This window comes from Diabrotica virgifera, chromosome 6, assembly GCF_917563875.1.
Source record: "Diabrotica virgifera virgifera chromosome 6, PGI_DIABVI_V3a".
Lineage (NCBI taxonomy): Eukaryota > Metazoa > Arthropoda > Insecta > Coleoptera > Chrysomelidae > Diabrotica > Diabrotica virgifera.
Genome location: NC_065448.1, coordinates 78022978 through 78043939, shown reverse-complemented (window position 1 = coordinate 78043939; position 20962 = coordinate 78022978). Strand labels below are relative to the sequence as shown.

At 32.8% G+C, this 20962-nt stretch overlaps 1 protein-coding gene across 1 annotated transcript in view; it reads right to left on the bottom strand.

Annotated features, from left to right (window-relative positions):
• Positions 1-1647: 1647 nt before the first annotated feature.
• The window catches only part of LOC126886451 (putative zinc finger protein 66), a 43197-nt gene continuing 23882 nt past the window's right edge, over positions 1648-20962 (bottom strand). Inside the window, exon 2 of the mRNA XM_050653393.1 lies at positions 1648-3733. Within this exon, the coding sequence (XP_050509350.1) occupies positions 2646-3733 (1088 nt within the window). The 3' untranslated portion in view covers positions 1648-2645. The remainder of the gene's footprint in view (positions 3734-20962) is intronic.

The following is a 20962-nucleotide window of genomic DNA, read 5'->3' as shown; positions in this document are numbered from 1 at the left end:
TATCTTACTAGTCTATCGCGTAGAAAATTTACTTAGCTTTTAATTTATATTAGGGTTTCCTATACCTATCTTTTACAGGCTGGTCAAAATATTAGATTGTTCTATTAACAAATTCAAGCTGTAATAACTTACTTATTTTAAATAGAACACCCTGTATCTTACTAGCCTATCGCGTAGAAAATTTATTTAGCTTTCAATTTTTATTAGGGTTTCCTATACCTATCCCCCTTCATTTGTTAAATATTTAAAGATTTCCTAATTTGCAAGCTTTAAAACTTAGAATTCAGTAAATATGTCGTGGTTACATATGTACAATATGTACATACAACACACCACCAACACCGGCAATCTACTTAGACATGATACTGTCATTAATAAAATTTTCATTGTTATCATGTAATCATACAGTGTTGTATTTATTTAGTTGATTTTGGCCTACATGTGACATTGAATAATATGTTTATATTAAACTGCATACCCTATATTAGATGCCTTATTCTGGAAGATATTTAAATTATATTTCATTCCGTATAAGTATTTTAAAAATATCTTAAACCAACGGTTATTAAGTAAATTTAAGAATACCACTTTTTGTTTGAATCTTTGAATCGCAATTACAAACAATTAAATGCAATGGCTACTATGACGAAAACGAGCCTATTGTACAAAATATGTAAAAATGGGTATTTACAGAATAACATGGGAATTTACATTTACAGAATAACATATGTATTGAGAATTTTTACATGGAATTGAAGAGATTTTAAATATCTTCCATTATAAAGAATAGAATATCGAGTATGTCACTTAAAATAAGAACACTCTGTGTGATTAAATGAGAAAAACATGAATTTTATTAACGAAAGTATCTTGACTAAGATAAGTATATTGCCGGTGTTGGTGATGTGTTGTACATAACCACGACATAGATACTTAATTATAATTTTTAAAGCTTACAAATTAGGAAATCTTTAAATATTTCAAAAATGAAGTGAGATAGGTATAGGAAACCCTAATAAAAATTGAAAGCAAAGTAGATTTTCTACGCGATAGATTAATAAGATACAGGGTGTTCCATTTAAAATAAGTAAGTTATTACAGCTTGAATTTGTTAATAGAACAATCTAATATTTTAACCACCCTGTAAAAGATAGGTATAGAAAACTCTAGTATAAATTAAAAGCTAAGTAAATTTTCTACGCGATAGACTACTAAGATACAGGGTGTTCTATTTAAAATAAGTAAGTTATTACAGCTTAAATTTGTTAATTGAACAATCTCATATTTTGACCACCCTATAAGAAATTTTGTTACAGTAAGCATATGTTTAAGTATGCTAAATAGTCTATTATTAAGATCCAAGAAAACATTTGTTACTGATTTTTAGATTCATAGATATTAATTTTTTTCTAAAACCTTATATTTTCATAAAAATCGAAATAAATCAAAACACCCTGTATTTAGGTATAGGGAACCCTTATGAAAGTATAGCTTATTTTTTAAGGTCAATTCAATAATGTCATCATATATAGGGCATTCCATAAGAAAAAATATAACTTTGATATACCACTCTTTTTTGAAGCACCCTGTATAATTCACATTATTTTTAGATTGTAGTATTAATGGCCCTGTATATTACTGTGAAAATTTTTTTTTTAAATATCAAGTGGTTTTCCGTACAGACAACGAGGCGAATAAGATGAACCAGCCTGTATGTCTGCTTAAATGTTTTACATTGGTTGTATTTTTCTTCTTGTTTTAGCTAAACAATGTCTATTGTGTGACTTAATATTATACAGATAAATAATTAATATTTCATATACAAAAAGAAAAAAATTAACAAAGATAGTAGGATAAATAAAGCCATGTTTGAACTACTGTTACTGATACCTACCGTTCTTATACCAAAAAATTAATATAATAGTTTTTATGTGGGCCCGTGTATTTGTTTTTTTTTTGTATTTCCTTTTGTCAAAATAAGTATGTACTTATATCCTTATAAATTTGTTTTTAAAATAAGTTTACTCTTTCTACATAACGGGTTTGTTTTAGGTAATTGCTGATATACAAAGTGCTATTAACAAAAATAAGGAAAAATTAAGGAAGTTGGATTTGCCTCCCCATCCTTTTATTATTGTATAGAAGCCAGTGGTTTAAGAGTGAAGAAATTATTTGTATGTATTAATATCTAACGTTTTATATCCTCTTTTTATTATATAATAAAGAATAATTTTACCTTAACAGAATGATTTACTTCGCCGTATGTAATATCACTTTATTTTTAAGAAATGTAACTTAATTCTAAATATACAATTATTTCTGCGAAATATATTTCTTAACATTAAATACATTAATTAATAATGGTAAGATAACAATATTCCTTACTAAGAAATATTATTTCTCAGAAAGAAGAGTTTTGTAATGCCAAGAAAATATATTCTTATGACAAGTATAATTTCTTTCTGACAAATGGATTTGCAGTTTGCAAGAAAGTGATAGTTCAATCATGTTTTAAGATATATTTCTTTGGGTTAATTAAAATGTATTTGAAATATTTTAGAAAATTATATCTTACATACAAAGATATATTTCTTAGGCAATATGCCAAGTCGATCTTTCTTAAATATTAATAAAGTTTCTTTATGTCAAGAATTTTTTTCTCTCGGTGTATAAGGTTTTTCTTCTGTGTGCACTATCAAATGATTTTCCAAGTTAATTTTCTGAGAAAACTGCTTAAAACAGGTTTCACACTTGTAAGGCATTTCTCCAGTGTGTACTCTCATATGTCTTTTCAAATCCCTTGATTGAATAAATTGCTTAAAACAAATTTCACACTTGTAAGGTTTTTCTCCAGTGTGTACTCTAATATGTGTTTTCAAATCACTCGATCGATTAAATCGCTTAAAACAAATTTCACATTTGTGTGGTTTTTCTCCTGTGTGTACTCTCAAATGTTTTTTCAAATCACTTGATTGAATAAATTGCTTAAAACAAATTTCACACTTGTAAGGTTTTTCTCCAGTGTGTACTCTCATATGTGTTTTCAAATCACTCGATCGATTAAATCGCTTAAAACAAATTTCACATTTGTGTGGTTTTTCTCCAGTGTGTACTCTCATATGTGTTTTCAAATCACTCGATTGATGAAATCGCTTAAAACAAATTTCACATTTGTGTGGTTTTTCTCCAGTATGCAATCTCAAATGTCTTTTAAAATCACTTGCTCGAATGAATCCCTTAAAACAAATTTCACACTTATAAGGTTTTTCTTCTGTGTGCACTATCAAATGATTTTCCAAGTTAATTTTCTGAGAACACTGCTCAAAACAAATCTCAGACTTGTAAGGTTTCTCTCCAGTGTGTATTCTCAAATGTGTTTTCAAAGAACTTGATGTAGTAAACTGCTTAAAACAAATTTCACACTTGTAAGGTTTTTCTCCAGTGTGTACTCTCATATGTGTTTTCAAATCACTCGATCGATTAAATCGCTTAAAACAAATTTCACACTTGTAAGGTTTTTCTCCAGTGTGTATTCTCAAATGTGTTTTCAAAGAACTTGATCTAGTAAACTGCTTAAAACAAATTTCACATTTGTAAGGTCTTTTTCCAGATACCACTTCCATATGTTTAGTTAATGTTTTTTCTTTAGCATGTAGATTCATATAATTTGTTTTGTGAGATGAATGTTCAATTAGTGCCTCCATGATTTCCATTTTGTTGTCTTGGAGAAAATCTAAAAAACAAACTGATTGTAATATAAATATTGGAGTAAAAGGGAAAATGTAAGTAAAAACAAAGAAATAATCAATATAAACGTTAATTAAACGCTCTTGAATTTTACTCAGCTGAAGTGTACATAAAACCAAAGTAAAAAAACGTAGAACATGCTGCCAAATTAAAATGGACACAATGCTCGACTGAAGGATACAAGATAAAATCACGAAATACAACAATGGAGACCATGGTTACGAAGGAGAAGAGGAAGGCCACACGTGAGATGGGCTGATAACATTAAGAAGATTGGAGGACACAACTGAAGGGTAGGTACAGACAAAGAAGGTGGATATGTCAATTTTTTCAGAAAATTAGTTTCTGGTCCCCTCTGCTAGCCAGCGATCTCGACTACCATTCTATAAATCAATCACCGCTATGAACGTGTTCAGTCAGGAAAAACAACATATTTTAATTTCGCTAGTCAGGCTAAGAAGGTGGCAAGTCCGCGCGGTCCAGGCGAAAAAAGTGCTATATCATGTTGTGTACACGCAGACGTCGTAAACTGATGCCATCACTGTAATTCCAGCAAATTTAGTAAATAAACCAGTTTTCGTCAGTGCATAAATAATTACAAACATCAGAGAGTCTTAACCTCTAAAACAATTTTTCTCGAAACTTATTATTTTGACAGCACCTTCTTTGCCTGTACCCTTGAACTAGGAGCAAGTGGCGCAAAATAAAAAAACACTGGATTCAATTGGAGGAGGCCCTATGTCCAAAGTTGCATTACTTAAAGCTGAAGAAGAAGAAGTGTACTCAAGGATATAAATATGTTTGAGAAACCTGCATTTCTGTCTTCTGTATGTGTAGTAGTCAGCCCTCTTGTATTTTAATATGTACCTTAATGCATTTAATAACGTATGTCCTAAAAGTTAATTCACAATAAACAAAAAATTGCACAAAATTAATTCATTGGCTTTAATTTTAACAAAAACCAAATAATATCAAGTTGCCTTTGGAAACAAAAGATTGTTTACATTATCTACTGTCAGTTAAAATTTATTTATTCGCTTTTTTCGCTTTAAGATGTAGTATCAATTAGAAATAAGAAAAACTATCTACAAGTTGGTTGGGCGGGTACTCAAAGCTGAAATCTGTCAAATTTTTCAGAATGAAAACAATTCACACAGAACCATTTATAACATAGTAACAAAGTGCGAGCAGAGAACGCCATGGCTAAATCTACCAAAATGTAGAAGACCAAGTGCATTTACTACACAGAAGTCAGAGCCATTAGTGAGAAGAGCAAAAATACCAGCTTGGAATGGAAACTAGAAGATCGGCTTATCTATACAGATGTTCTAAGAGTACCATATCGTTGGAATTGAATAGGAATGGTCCTAAATATCGAAAGAGTCATAAGTGCCCCAAATACTTTCAAGCGTAAATCCTTCAGACCTAGCATCACACCATTACTCAAGAGATACCCAAAATTGGCTTCTACAATATTAAATACCCTTTGTTCCCTAAAACGATAATAAACCTGCCCCAGGCTCGCCCAATAAAGGATTTTTGGGCTTTACTGTCTACGAAAGATTATCATGGAGGCTGGGAAGCCCAAGATGAACAATTAAGACGGCGAATTTACGAACAACTAACAGAAATTGATCTGAAGTCCGCCCAAGAATTCATGAAAGACATTCAAAGAAGAAACTTGCGTCTAGTAGAGAAGAATAGGCCACTCCACATAATTTGATAGTAAAGTTTAGTTAAGCATTAAGTTGTAATTTATGACAACTAGTTAGTGTTTAAATAAATTTCTTCATTAACAAAAAAATTCGTTAAAATAGTTCGTGCCAAAACTTTTACGACATACGTTATAAGCATATGAACACGAGAACAACAATAATTTTGTGACGCAAAGACGGTCGTGCATATGAAGGTTCCACAATGACAGTGAAGCTTCTAGAGTCACCTTTTTAAATCAGACTAAAGCCTGGGTTTCCCCGAGAGCGGCACCGACAAACTGCGACCGTAACACTGCGATGAATTACGTACGTCAGATTATGGTGAACAATTCAAGGTTCTTCACTGCGGTAATGGAATGTGCAAACTCAGCAAGCGGTGGCTTCCAACGCATCCTTGGAAACCACCGCTATTATTTTGCGTGGTACAGTTTTTTATGACGTCATTCATCGCAGTGTTACGGTCGCAGCTTGTCGGTGCCGCTTTCGAGAGGAAACCGAGGCTTAAGGAGAATGATCTATTTCCGAATTTATAGACTACACCAGAACGATTCTTGTTTACAAAATACTGTACTCGTTATAAAAACAGCCAAGAAGTTCAAACCAGTCTCTACAAAGTGCAGTGGAGTTACAGTAATCCGAAATAATTGGGACCGAACCCATTTCGGATTACCGAATTTTTCGGATTAAACAGATTTTTTTAAAACACTCTTTTAATAAAAAATGATAACATAAATAATACGTCTACCATTAAGTACAGTACGTCCGAAAACGGCGTACTGGACATATACAATGATAGTGAGACCCATGATAACATATGCATCCTTGGTATGGTGGACAAAGATGCAGCAAAGAACCGCTATAAACAAGATAAGCAGGATACAAAGACTTGCATGCTTGGGAATAACGGGACCTGTTAGACCTACCCCCTCTTGATATATTTATCAAAGGGGAAGCGAGGATGGGAGCATACAGGCTGCAAGGAAAACCAAGGAAAACCTTGGGCATAATCAGATTTGGAACCAAGGTGGAGTAAGTATATCTGATACATACACTGACCACATGGTACCAAAATACACATTTAATAGGAACTTCGGAATAGAAATCAATGACCGAAGGGAGTGGAACAGCATCAGTAGCAAAATCAGGGGAACGATCTGGTATACGGACGGATCACAAACCGATGAAGGCACTGGAGCCGGTATTTTTAGTGAAACAGAGAATGTAGGACTCAGTTTCTCACTAGGAACATACACAACTGTGTTTCAAGCGGAAATGTACGCAATTCTGCAGTGTGTCACAATGAACAACTTGAGGGCCTATGAAAATAGACGGATCAATATACTCACAGACAGCCAAGCATCACTGAAGGCACTAATGAGCCCGAAAGTGACGTCAAGGCTGGTATGGGAATGCCGGCAAGAACTGGAAGAAGTGGCCGAAAGAAATAGTGTAACTCTATACTGGGTGCCAGGATACACCGGGATAGACGGTAATGAGAAAGCAGATGAGCTGGCAAGGAACGGTTCATCAACTTCATATTTTGGCCCAGAACCTGCTCTAGGAGTACCTAAAACAATAAGTAGGGGACAAGTCAGGGAATGGGTCAAAAACAAACACAAAGAATACTGGGAAAACGTACCTGGTCAGCGACACGGGAGGCCCTTAATAAGGGAACCCTCAAAACGGAGAGCTGAGGAACTAATAAAATTACATAGGAGTCAGCTCCGCATAATTACAGGTCTTCTCACGGGTCACTGTGCCCTGAAAGGACACCTGAATAGAATTGGGCTGTATAAAGGGAACCTTAACTACAGACTGTGCAATAGGGGAACTAAAACAGCATATCATGTACTGTACGAGTGTGAGGCTTTGGATCACAAGAGGCAGGCTATTTATGGACAACCAAAATTAAGTCCAGCAGAATATGCCACCCAATCCATGCTAGGGATGTACAATTTGGTACGTGGAACCAAGCTGTGGATTGGGTGACATAAAAGGTAGGATGGTTGGCACAATAAGCCCATGAGGCTGCAGTGCCATCGGAGACATATGTCAGACGACCTCCAAAAAAAAAGTACAGTACGTTTTGAACGCAATAAGATATGATAATGATAATAAGAATGAAGTAATGAACCCTTTAAATAATAGAAGAATACATTCATCTGACACGTTTGATCAATTCTCTACCTGTGTACTACAGGAATTCCAAAAAAGCTTAGATGAATGCACATCTTTTATGGAACGCTTTAAAAACCAATTCGTTCTAGCAGTTAAGTGTTTTTGTAAAACATCAGGCTTACCAACCTGTGCTCTGCTTCTCATCAACAATGCAACGTCTCATCTGTCAGATGGTAAAATTGTTTGTGGAGATATAGAAGCTGTTTTCCTACCACCAAACGTTACCCCTCTGATACAGGCAATGGATCAGCACGTTTTGCAGCATGTGAAACTGTTATACAGAAAGCAGTTCTTGAGCCGACTAATTAGTGATGAAGATAAATTACTGTCACCGTTAGAAAAATTCAAGAAAATAAATATAAAAGGCATCATTTACTGGGTAGCAGAGACTTAAGAATCTGTGAATAAGCTAGTTAAGATAAACTCTTAGAAACAAATTTGGCCAAGCATTACTTACGAAGAAATGCCAGATCTAGAAGCTGAAGAAACCAATTTGCTAAGGGACCTTGTGCAAAATATTCCAGGCTGTGAAGAGGTGAATAACAATGATGTAGATGTAGAAGAATGGGTGCCAGCTGATGATAATGGCCACGTGATACATGATGATCAGCAAATCATTGAAATGGTTACAGAAAAACCTTCAAAACCTTCCGATGAAAGTGATGGGGAAGAAGATCTCAACAGCGAACAACGGGTAATCTACATAGACGCTGCGGCTACGTTTGATTTAGCGCTATGCTACGTAGAGCAACACCCTGCCACCAGACCAGTGGATACCATGTTTTTGAGACGCTGCGCGCTGTAAAAAATAGTAAAATTTTAAAGGTTTATTACAGTTAAGTATGTACTGGAAATAATATTAATATATCATAAACTGGTCAGGGTGACACGTTCCACAATTAAAACTTTCCTGTTTTAGTGTTCCCATACATCAAAGTTTGTCCGACTAAAAATCCTTTTCTAAGCTATTAAAAAATTTTCAGCTTGCTATTAATCAACTTTTTTTTGGTACGCGGGATCTAGCGTAAGGGTATATTTTATTGTCATTTTTGTATGTATATGTATATTTTATTGTCACAAGGAGTAGGTAACGTAATACCATTGTTAAATTACCGGCAGTGGTTATCTACATTTGTCGCTTATTGCTTATTATTCCATCGCTCAGCACTCCCCTCGATATATTTTAACTGTTAAAGATGTTCAAAATTTATCTACTCGTTCGCTCGTTCCGATAATAACAGTATGTTATTAAAATCAATTTGTCAATTTTTCTCTTTTCTCCATTATTAGTCTCTTTATTGCAGAGTATATAAATTATTATAATCACTGAATACATAGTGGGTGAAAAATATTCCTATTAATTAATTAATGAATAAATAAAGCAATTAACAAGTAAGGATTTTTAAAAGAATATTGAAAAACTAAAGAAATAGTCACCTCTATTTTGAAGATGAAATTGATTCTAACACTCAGGGTTGGCAGGTTTAAACCAATGTGCTTAGAACCTTGGTTTAAACCAAGGTTAAGAAAAAAACCTGGTTTTTTATTGAGTCTCCAAACTGGTGATTTTATTTAAAGTTCTTAATACAGCTGCCGCAAATGAAGAAAATTAAGATAAATATATTGTGGAATAGTTTTTTTTTAATTTTTCTATAAACTTTCCATAGTTTCCATAAAATCAAAATTATGCTATACCTATACGGGATGTGAGTTGGGACAATAAATATAGGGATAAAATTTCCATAGTTTCCATAAAATCAAAATTATGCTATACCTATACTAGTGGAGTTAATGAAGGTGGATATGAGTTATTACCTCAGATTTCGTTGAACCTCCATCGATTTTCATAAAAATTGGTGAGTGGTTAAAGGATACCTCAAGCAACAAAGGTGACATAGTGCCAACTTGCGCTTTTTGCATTTTAAGGGTGAAATACACCCCTTTTTAAAAATTATTTTTTAGATTTCTGAAAGTGCATTCACTGTAAGTTTTCACTTCCTATTTTGTTGAACCTTTATCGATTTTCATGAAAATCGGTAAGTAGTTAGAGGATACCTCAAGAAATAAAAGATATATATCATCAACTTGCGCTTTTGCATTTTAGGGGTGTAATACACCCCTAACTTTTAAATTGTGAAAAATGCATATTTCCGTATTATGGCGCAAGTAATCTCGTTTAATTAAGAAAAATAAATATTTTTTTTATATTTATGTGCATAAATTACATTTTTTTTAATTTTTCAAACCTTATAGCAAACAAAAATCCGAAAATTAACAAGTCGAAAATCACGAAAACCTTATTCTTCTATATTTCTGAAAGTGTATTCACTGAATGTTTTCACCCACGATTTCTTTGAACCTTCATCGATTTTCATGAAAATTGTTGATTAGTTAGAGGATACTTCAAAAAACAAAAGTGATATGGCACCAAGTTGCGCTTTCTGCATTTTAGGGGTGAAATCCCCCTTTTTTTTAATGATAAAAATGCAGATTTCAGCATTCTGGCTCAAGCAATCTCGTTTAATTAAGTAAAATAAATATTTTTTTACATTTATGTGCATGATTTATAATTTTTATTAATTTTTTACACCTTATAGCAACCAAAAATCAGAAAATTAGCAAATCGACAATCACGAAAAAAATTAATCTTTTATATTTCCAAAAAGCAGTCACTGAAGGTTTTCACCCCTGATTTCGTTGAACCTTCATCAATTTTCATGAAAATTGGTAAGTAGTTAGAGGATACCTCAAGACACAAAAATGATGTGGTACCAACTTGCACTTTTATCCTGGGGTGGATGTTACCCTTTCTCATGGGTGAACACTATTTTATTAAAAATAACCCCATAATTAGATAGAGGAGTAAATTCTTAGCAAATTTTCTTTTATCAAGTTTATAAATTTTTTATTTAAATACTATTTCATAATTTAATAAAATATTATTGGTACAGTAAAACCTGACAATAACGGCCACTAAAAATAGAAAACAATTGGCCGTTATAGAAATGTAACCGCTAATGCTAGGTTTCCTTTTCCACAAATACATAAAATATAATTGAAAATTTATTTATTTTAGTAATTAAAGCAAATCTAATTAAATATAATTCTACAAACAAACGGAACATACTAAAACTAAATTCAATTTACTACAATATAAAACAATATCTATACGAAAAAACAACTACAAGAAAAACAGAATTTTTGTTTGCTTTATATTTTTTTAGATAAACGAAACATACTAAAACTAATTTAATATAGGTAATACATAATATAAAACAACATACTATAGCTACTACGAAAAATACGCTTATCACTAAAGTATCGTCGTGCTTCCATGCTATATTCAACAAAACCAACTTGGTAGGGCCTTTAATTAGATATCGCAAATCACTTTGGATGATTTTGTCTGCATATACATTATGTTTGAGGAATCCCTTTTTTTGTGAGACTGGATATAGGTCATTTCTCAAGTATGAATTCATATTCATGGTATGTCGTTGCTATACAGGGATAATAATCTGTGCAATGTTATGGTACAGGCTACGTTAAATATGAAGTAAATGTGGAAGATATACACTGGTTATTCATTTCAATTTAATTTGATTGTTTTTTAATCGTTTACAATATTTAAAATAATTAAAGAGATAAAGTTAGGGATTTGTGGACATACAATAGCATTTCATTACAATGCTCATTACAGGCATTACAGGCTGCTCCGTTTGAGAAAACTCATACTCTCAAACTTTGAGAAAACACTCATTCAGTTTCGACCAACCCTGTATTAGCTAAAATTAAACGTTTTGCTAGATTAATAATTTCTAACAATAATAGATTATATTAAAAATCACTTGCATATAAATTGATTTTCTGATGTCAAATCACTACAATTATACAGGGGGTGAATATTGCTATGAAATTTAAAAATAAAAACGTAATTATCTTTTAAACTACTTCGTATAACATCACAAAACCTGATATTTTAAGAAATAAAACATAGAGGAGAATCCAAAAATGTAAAAATATACAGGGTGTTCCAGTAAACAAAAGATAATTTTGTTTCACCCTGTCAATATGGGTGGCCCTGTATATTTGGAAATGTATTTAAATTCTGATATTATCTATGCCCCAATCTCACCTAAATAAACTTTTTTCGTATCTCCTACAACAAACGACTAATTGGACTTCCCACAACCTGTATACATACAAAATCTCCGCTATAAAATTTTTTCGAAGATAATGTTATTGGTTTTTTTAAAATAACTCCGTTAAATTTTGAAATATGAGATTTATCCAAAAACCATTACAAAGCTAAGTAAAAGTTCTATAACAATGTATTAAACATAATTTTCTAAATCCTTTATTTTTTTTTAAATACAAGGTGAAAGAGCCCCGGTTACATGGTTCTCGCAGTAAAATTTAGGTTTTAAATGTTTCTATCTCGGTTATTTTTTGTCGTAAAAAAATATTAAAAAAAGAAAAAGCTTAAATAAAGTTAGAACTAAAATTTTGTTCTCTACCATTTTTTAAGTATATCGAGTATTTTTGGAGTTATTATCAAAAGAAAATGAAATTCACGAAAATTTGAAAAATTCTATTTTTTTAATCGTATTTTTTTTCAAAAATATGCATTCTAAACCGGTCAAAGTTGTTGAAGTTATTACTCATGTTAGAATAAATAAAGTTTTAAATGGGTTACTATAAATTTTAATTTTTGTGGAAATGACGTATGTTTCATTTTTCATTCTTCCCTAAAAAATTTGAAAGGGTCCTCTTATTTCCATCATAACTTGCTTAATTTTGATGCTATCGACTTCTTATATAGCTTTTTGATAGTTACCTTTAAGTACTTTATTAAAATGTTTAATATCTATATTGAACAAAGTGCATCGTTTTCCTGTTATTTAAGATTGAATACTAAGATTTGAGTACTCGCGGAAAAAAAATATACATTCAATTGTATATAACTCACTTTGTATATGTAATAAAGGATTTTTCGAATAAGGAACTTATTTATTTTTATATTTTCTTCGATTCTGGTAATAACAACTTTTTTGAAGAAACTTATGGTTTTTGAGTTATTTATGAAAAACTGCTTTAAAACATGGATTTTTTTCAGGAAAAATCAAAACTTTTGATCTTTAATAACTCAAAAACTATTGATTTATTGAAATAACTTTATATAACAAATTTTACTTATAATTTGTCCCTCTATCGATTAGTGGTATTATTTTTAATAAAATAATTTCCACCCCCGAGAAGGGGTGGCATCCCCCCCCCCCAGGGTAAAAGCGCAAGTTGGCACCATGTCACCTTTGTTTCTTGAGGTATCCTCTACATACTTACCAATTTTCATGAAAATCGATGGAGGTTCAACGAAATCGGAGGTGAAAACCTTCATTGACTCCACTATACGGGATGTGAGTTGAGACAATAAATATAGGGTCACCTAGGGTTAGTGTGACAGTGGTGTTAGTGTGACAACATTAAATACTAATTTATATTGTGCTTTTATTTTACATATATATGATGTTATATTACACTTCTATTGCATTTCAACAGATTATTTAAAAAAAATTGTTTCAGTCCCTTCTGTTTTTTAGGTTAAAATCATAGTATTTATTTATGTATGTATGTATTTGAATTCAAATTTGAAATTCTGATATATTAGTCCAAATTTTGGATTTCTTCAAAATTATTTGTATTTAATTATGATTTTTTTCTCTGCATAGTATTGCATAACTTATTTTAAACATTTAAACTTATTTTAAAGGCCTAATTGTCTTCATTTAATATGTCTAAATGTCTAAATTTATAATTTTTTTAGGCATGTCACAGTAACCCCACTGATTTTCACAATGTGGGGTTTCTGTGACAGTGAAACATGGGTATAGTGTGACATGTGACACTATCACCACTTACTACCTTAGTTTGATCAGGGTATGGTTGACAGTAACTTGCAACCGTTCATCAGAAGAGCAAGGGATCGCTGGTTCATCATCTATCACTCTATTAAAAGAGCATCAAATCACTGGCCAATCCTCCAGTCCATTACAAAGGTGTCAAATCACCAAACTTTCTGTTGGGCAAGAAACACCAGGGAAAGTTTGAGCATATTATGCTACTGGAAAAGATAGTTCAAACTTGCGTAAAAAATAAAGTTAAACGAAGATTTGATAGTGCAGAAATAATAACAAAAGAAGAATATGTACATCAGTTCTTTAAAGACAAAAAGGCTTAGTCCATTAAAGGAAAACAGAAAACCTCTCCAAAAACAATAAACAAGAAAAAGTCAAATAAAGATGAATCAGATAGTGACGAGGAGAAGATATGCCTTTAGGGGAAAATGACGAAGCAGAAGAGGAATTCTTAGAGGAAACTGCGACACTAAAACCTGTAAACGAGGAAAATATTAAACAAGGCTCTTTTATAGTTGCAACTTTTATGGGTGGGAAGCGTGGTAGACCTGCTATTTTAGGTAAGTGTGTGTAATTGAAAACTTTGATGACACTAAAGATGAAATAGAAGTCGTAGGATTAAGAAGTGTTGATAAGGATAAAGTGTTTTGTTGTTAATGAAAAATACAGTTCATTTATTAGAATGTCTCAGATTATAGGAATATTGATGGATTCGATATTATCCCTTAATGCTGAAAGAATTCGGTATACTTTTAATGGAAAAGTCGATGTTTAAATGCTACTGAATTTGTAACATAAGAAAAGGTTCTCAATAAAATACCTACGTTTAATAAAAAAATTGGTGTTTTAAATAAGAAATTTCACATTTTTTTTCTAAAATTGTCAAATTTTTAAATGCCAAAAATTATTACAATATTTTTGTAATGTCTTTCTTTGTCACACCAAGGCACACTCAATCCTAGGTGCTTTTAAATGGCAAAAAAAGCTAGTTGTCACACTATCCCTAATCCTAGTCACAGTAACCCCATAATGAAGGGATAGTGTGACACCTTACCCTCTTAAATAAAACATAATGTAGAATGAATTTTAAAAATGCAACATGCCTATTCACTGTGCAATGATTGTGACAATTAACCAGAAAGTCTTCATTAAAAATATGAAACCATTCAATTAAAAGCAAATATATTTTTTTTTATTTTAAAATCAAATTTGCATATTTTTACGTCACACCAACCCTAGGTGACCCTAACTAAATATATTTTATACTTGTATAATCATATAAATATAGAATATAGGTATGTAAAATATTACCAAATCTAAGAATTAAAAAGCTAAAAATTATAAAACTGTAAGAAATCATCAGATCAAGCTCTTCGAAAAGAAATGGCTCAAAAAAGAAGAAAAAGCTCACATTAAGAAACTGCTGAAAATTTTTAAGAGAAATGGATTTAAATTCATTTTTAATGTAGCCTTATTGTTCTCTTTATTTCTTTGGTCTGATCTTCTTTATTTAATTTAGGATTTGTCTTAAATACAGGGTGTTCAGAAACTCTACCGACAAACGAAGACAGGAGATTCCTCAGATAATTTTAAGACAATTTAACCCAATTCACCTAGTCCAAAAATGCTTCTTAAGGAAGCTAGAGCTCTTTGAAGATGGCGTCTTGTAATTAGTTTTTCTCAAATACTTTAGAACGCTTCTATTTAGAAAAACAAAAATTGGTACGCTTATTTACCTTCCAGAGATAAATCTATTCCATCCATTGTGAATTTCTAGTACCTACCGATCATAGGCGTCCGTTTCGGGTAGGGCAACGGTTATTTTATCGCATAACTTTTGTGTCTTTAATTTTTAGGCATTTTTGACTCTGAATTATTAAATTGTGAGGTATTCTAGTACTAAAAGGTACTCTTTCTTTAAGTGGAGAGAATACACCGTTTTCTAGAAAAATCAATTTGAAAATTTTTCTTTGTTTTTTGAAAATTTTTCTTTGTTTGGATTTCAAAAGAAAATTTCAAAAAAAAAACTATTTAGAATGACGAAAACTGGTACATTTATTAATTTATATTCCAGAGATGAATCGATTTCATTAATTGCGAATTTCTAGTACCGGCCGTAGGCGTCCGTTTTGGGTAGGTCAACAGTTATTTTATAGCATAACTTTTTTGTCTTTAATTCTCAAGCATGATACTATGACAGGAAGATATGCACACTTGCAATTCTAAATTCAATCGACTGGCGCATGACGTCACTGCGAGACTAAACCAGGGAACTTGTGTCTATCTTATTTTGACAATGAATCATATGGCAACGCTGTTTCATTACTATAAATGAATAACTTGAAACTTGAACTGTTAAAGGTGAGTGGGCCTTGATGCCAAATGTTGCACTAAGACTTCATAACTAGTTACTTTATGTGAATACGTGGTTTGAAAATGCATAATTAATTTGTAAAATTAATTATAGAAATATATGAATCTACGATTTGATTGTGTACATTACAAACAAAATAAATAAAGCTGTAAGACATAAATTAAATATTATACAAAGCCGGTAAAACGTAAATAATTTGAAAAATAAACGAAAAGCGTATCATACTTCAGACTTTATGAATATTATTTATTTATTTATGATACTATTTGACAATTTTTATGATTTTTCTCTTGCGGATATTGTAATTGTTGTGAAAACAACAGTTATTTACATTAATTTGCTTTTATAAAAATATCTCTCTGTAAATCTGTTGGGACAATCTGTATTGTGTTTAAAATATTTAATTCTCTGAAAAACTTGAGTGTAGCGTTGTGTGTTTCATAAAATAGACATATGGCTGCATTTTTATCGTTTCGGGGTAAGCAGGCCATTTTGCCAAAGAAGTGTAACATGTGTGTGGCCCTTTTCAGGGCGAATAGTGGAAAACTATCAAAGATAATAATGCAGAGATTTGAATAGAATTTCAGTAGTCTCTTTCTGCTCTCAGAGATGAACACTTTGTTCGCTTGTGCGTCTCTTTTCGCCGTAAAAATACTCTCTCCGCAATAATTAATAGATTAAAAAGACTCTTACGTTCTCTCGTTCGCTATTAAGACTATAATTTATCGTTAAGCCGCTTATTTGTTAAACTCGTTGGTTTTTTGTTAATAAATGTTTTGTTCGCTGAATACCTGTATTTCTCGCTAAAACACAACCCTTACTGTCGTATTAATTAGTAACTTTAAAACCAAACCAAATTAAATATTCGAACCAGTTCTCCTAATAGTTCACTGTTTTGTACAATCGAAGGACAATTACATTACTTTGGGGACATGCGTATGGTCCAAAAATATTTACGTATGTCCAATTAGGCAAAAGGTAAAATTAAACCCCTTTTGCCACGGTGGGGTGAGATTCAATAAAAACTCACACCATTTGATGGTCTACATCGACCCGGATTTTTGTTTGGTTTTCGCGTTTGTGTCGCTTTTTCGGACATTTTTGTGTGTAATACCTCTACAAGACTTGTTAGTTCGCGTCGCGATAAACTCTAAGTAAAAGGAAGTGAAGTTATTGTGTGTGGTTAGTAGCTGCCGCCTGTTGCTTTATCAATTGGACTAATTTGGTGAGCTTTTTCCATTTTTTAAAACTTTTATTGCTGATCCAAGGTAAACTCTGCTCAAAGACATTTTACGGTCAAAAACACTTTTGTAGACATTTAACGTAGACGCTGTATCTCTCTGTGAAACTTAGACTCTTATTCTCTCGCCGCGCTTGTTAATTGACAAAAAACTCTCCAGTGTAATTTAGATTTTGCCGCGTATCGATAGACTCTCTCTCGCCGTGTGTTCAATCGAATTCGGGATAGAAATGGAAGACCTCAAGAAAAAAAGGACGCCTTTAAAGGCTAAAATTACAAGAATTGAAAACTGGCTCTCACAAAACGCTAGTACGGAAAAGGATGCGCTACAATTTCAATTTCGGCAAACAGAATTAAAAACCTGTTTTTTTAAATATGAAGAAATAATGGATCAGATAGACGAGATTGATGAAGCCAGTACTGAAGCAGAAGACAGGGTAACAACTGAGCAAAAATATTTCTCTATTCTCGCGGGCCTACAGCGTAAGATGGACGAGTTATTGTTGGGCCCCCCTCCTCTCAGATCAAATAGCACTCAGTCAACTGTGGCCACTGCTAAGGTTAGGCTTCCGGAGATCACCATGCAAACGTTCTGCGGGTCATTCTCTGAGTTCAACTCGTTCTACCAGCTCTTCGAGACGCTAATAGTGAACAATGAAGAACTCAATAATGTGCAACGATTTGTTTACCTTAAATCGTTCCTGCGAAATGAACCCCTCCAGTTGATCGACAACATCGAAGTTATCGACGAAAATTTCGATATAGCTGTAAAAACTCTCAAAGATCGTTACGAAAACAAATCGCGAGTGATTAGCTTACACATTCAAAAATTGTTAAAGGCTCCATCTCTAGTTAAAAGTAATTCAAAGGCATTACGCGAATTTTTAACTCTAGCTCAGCAGACGCTGCTCGCTTTGAAAAATATGTGCGTACCAATTGAGCATTGGGATTTACTATTAATTGAAATATTTTTACAAAAATTAGATTTTGCTACACATAGGGCCTTTGAATATGATATTGGGACAAAGACCTTACCTACCCTTTCACAGTTTTTTAAATTTCTCGAGAAAAAGTGTGATATTCAGGAAAAATTAAATGTTTCAGATCATGATAAAAAGGTTAACCCGCCATTACACGCGCTATGAGGGAATCCCTCACCATATTTTGTTTATAAGCAAAAATTGTGTAAACTAATACGATAACCTTAAGCACCCAGGAATGCCTTTAGCATGGTTCATGAGAGGGTATGAAAAAGTTATAGAATATTTCAGGCGGTCAGTGTGCTGTGTGATAGTTGAAAGAAGAGACATCCCTCTTCAAGTGAGGGAATTCCTCACTGCGCGTGCAATCACGGTGAAATCACGTTTCTGTTATCTCAGAGAAACTTTTAGGTTTTTATTTAATATTTAGGTAGGTGTAATTAAAATATTATTGTTTGGATTAGGTTAGGAACAGTGGCACACCGAGGGGGGGTTTGGGGGTTAAAATCCCACCCAGAGCATATAGAAATATATATAAAAGAAGGTAGGAAAATGTAACTTGTCTTTCACAAATAATACAAAAAACTTTCGGTGCCCAAGCAAACCCCCTTCCCCCCCAGAGGAAAATTCTAGGTGCGCCACTGGTTAAGAACCCATTTTTAAATTTACCTATTCTAATTGGGAAATAAGCCACAATTTAACTTGAAAAATTAATTTTATTGACGTTTCGAAATCCACCTCGGACGTCGTTATCAAAATACAAAATATTAATAGTTAATTACATAAATGCCACAAAGGAATAGCTTCAGAACAGTTGTTAATTTGAATTTGTATTTTTAATAAAATGAATTCGCGTAAAGAACGTTTATTTCTTCAGTGGCTTGCTGAAATTGAAAATTAAGAAAACTTGCTTTTGATCTATATTATTTTTACTTTTGTTTTGTTAAATTAATAAAAAAAATTGGTTTACGAGTCTTTCTATAATATGTGAGTACAACCCATTTTATATTTATACATGTTGACATTCATTCTTTCTCGAAATAAGTCGAATTGATGTAGGTGAGGGCGACGCTCATACGCGTGCAACCACGTCACAATAGAAGACGCGTGTAACGGCGGGTTAATAACAGGTCTCAATCAAAAACATCTTTCTTCTCATCAGTTGACCAACCATCACACTCTTTCTCTGATAATAATTGTACTTTTTGTAGAAGTAATGCTCATAAGGTTTATCAGTGTAATGATTTTAAATGCCTCTCTTTACAGAAAAAATTTAATTTTGTAAAAGGTAAGAAACTGTGTTTTAATTGTTTGGGTAGTAAACATTTCTCTCAAGATTGCGGCTCTACTCGATCATGTACTTTGTGTGGGGGTCATCATCACTCATCCCTCCATGGAACCTCTGAAAATGTCTCTTCCTCTAGGAACATCAATAGGCAAGCTCTCTCTCGTGAGCGCAATGCTCAAACTCCTCAAAATGTCGCTCCCATATCTACTCAGCATTCTTTTAATAATCGCAGCCAAAATGAAGCTTCTACTAGCTCATCCAGACCTCCTGTAGATATGCAAAATTTTCCAGATTCTCAGGCAGCCACATCTCTCTCCGCTTTATCAGTTAAAACTGATGTATTGTTGGCTACCGCTTTAGTAACCGTTTATTCGAAAGACGGCAGACCCATGCATGCCAGAGCGCTCCTAGATAATGGGAGCCAACATTCATTTATCTCTCGTGATTTGGTTGAGAAGTTAAAACTCATCCCTTATTTTAAACAGCTACAGATATCAACCATATCCGAAAACACCTCACTCTCAAACGAAATGTTAAACTTAGAATTTTTCCCCTATAATGTAAAGGACAGAAGTTTTAAAACTTCTTTCGCTGTACTCGATAGTATAACTTGTAGGCTTCCTAGAGCTACTATAGATAGAAGTAAAATAAAAGTCCCACAGGATCTCACTCTCGCAGATCCCTCGTATTCTGTTCCGGGTAAAATTGATTTGCTTCTAGCTGGTGATATCTATAGTGAATTATTGACGAATGGATTTATACGGTTAGGAAAAAATCTTCCCATTCTTCAGAATACTCACTTAGGCTATGTTATTTTTGGTACAATTAATCCTCAGGTTTTTCACCGTAATTCACATTTGGCTATCTCTCAGTCAAATGTTTCTCTCTTTGTTCAATCCGAACCCGAAGAAAATCAGTTGGATAAGTTGCTTCAACAATTTTTCGAAATTGAAGAAGTTCCCCTCGTTAGTAAATTAACTCCCGATGAAGAATTAGCGGAACAAATATTTAGCAAAACTACTCTTGTGTTACCTTCAGGCCGCTTTCAAGTAAATCTTCCATTTGTCTCTGAAAACGCTAATAAAATGTTAGGTGAATCCTTTAAAATGGCCTTTAAAAGATTTATGAATTTAGAACATAGGCTCTTAAAAAACGAAAGTACATACGCTCAATATAAATCTTTCATTAATGAATATCTTCTTCTCGAACATGCGAAAATAGTGCCTCTCTCTCTAACCAACGAAAAGTTAGAAAATAAATATTTTCTACCGCATCACTGTGTGTTTAAGGAAGAATCTTTAACAACAAAGCTTAGGGTTGTTTTTGATGGTTCGATGAAAAGCTCTAGTGGTTATTCGCTCAATGATATTTTACTCAAAGGTCCTACTCTTCAACCGGAAATTTTTGGACATTTTGCTACGGTTTAGATTGTATTCCTTCGTTTTTACAACGGATATACAAAAAATGTATAGACAAGTTAGAATAAATCCTGCTCAAACCTCTCTTTTAAATATTCTGTGGCGTG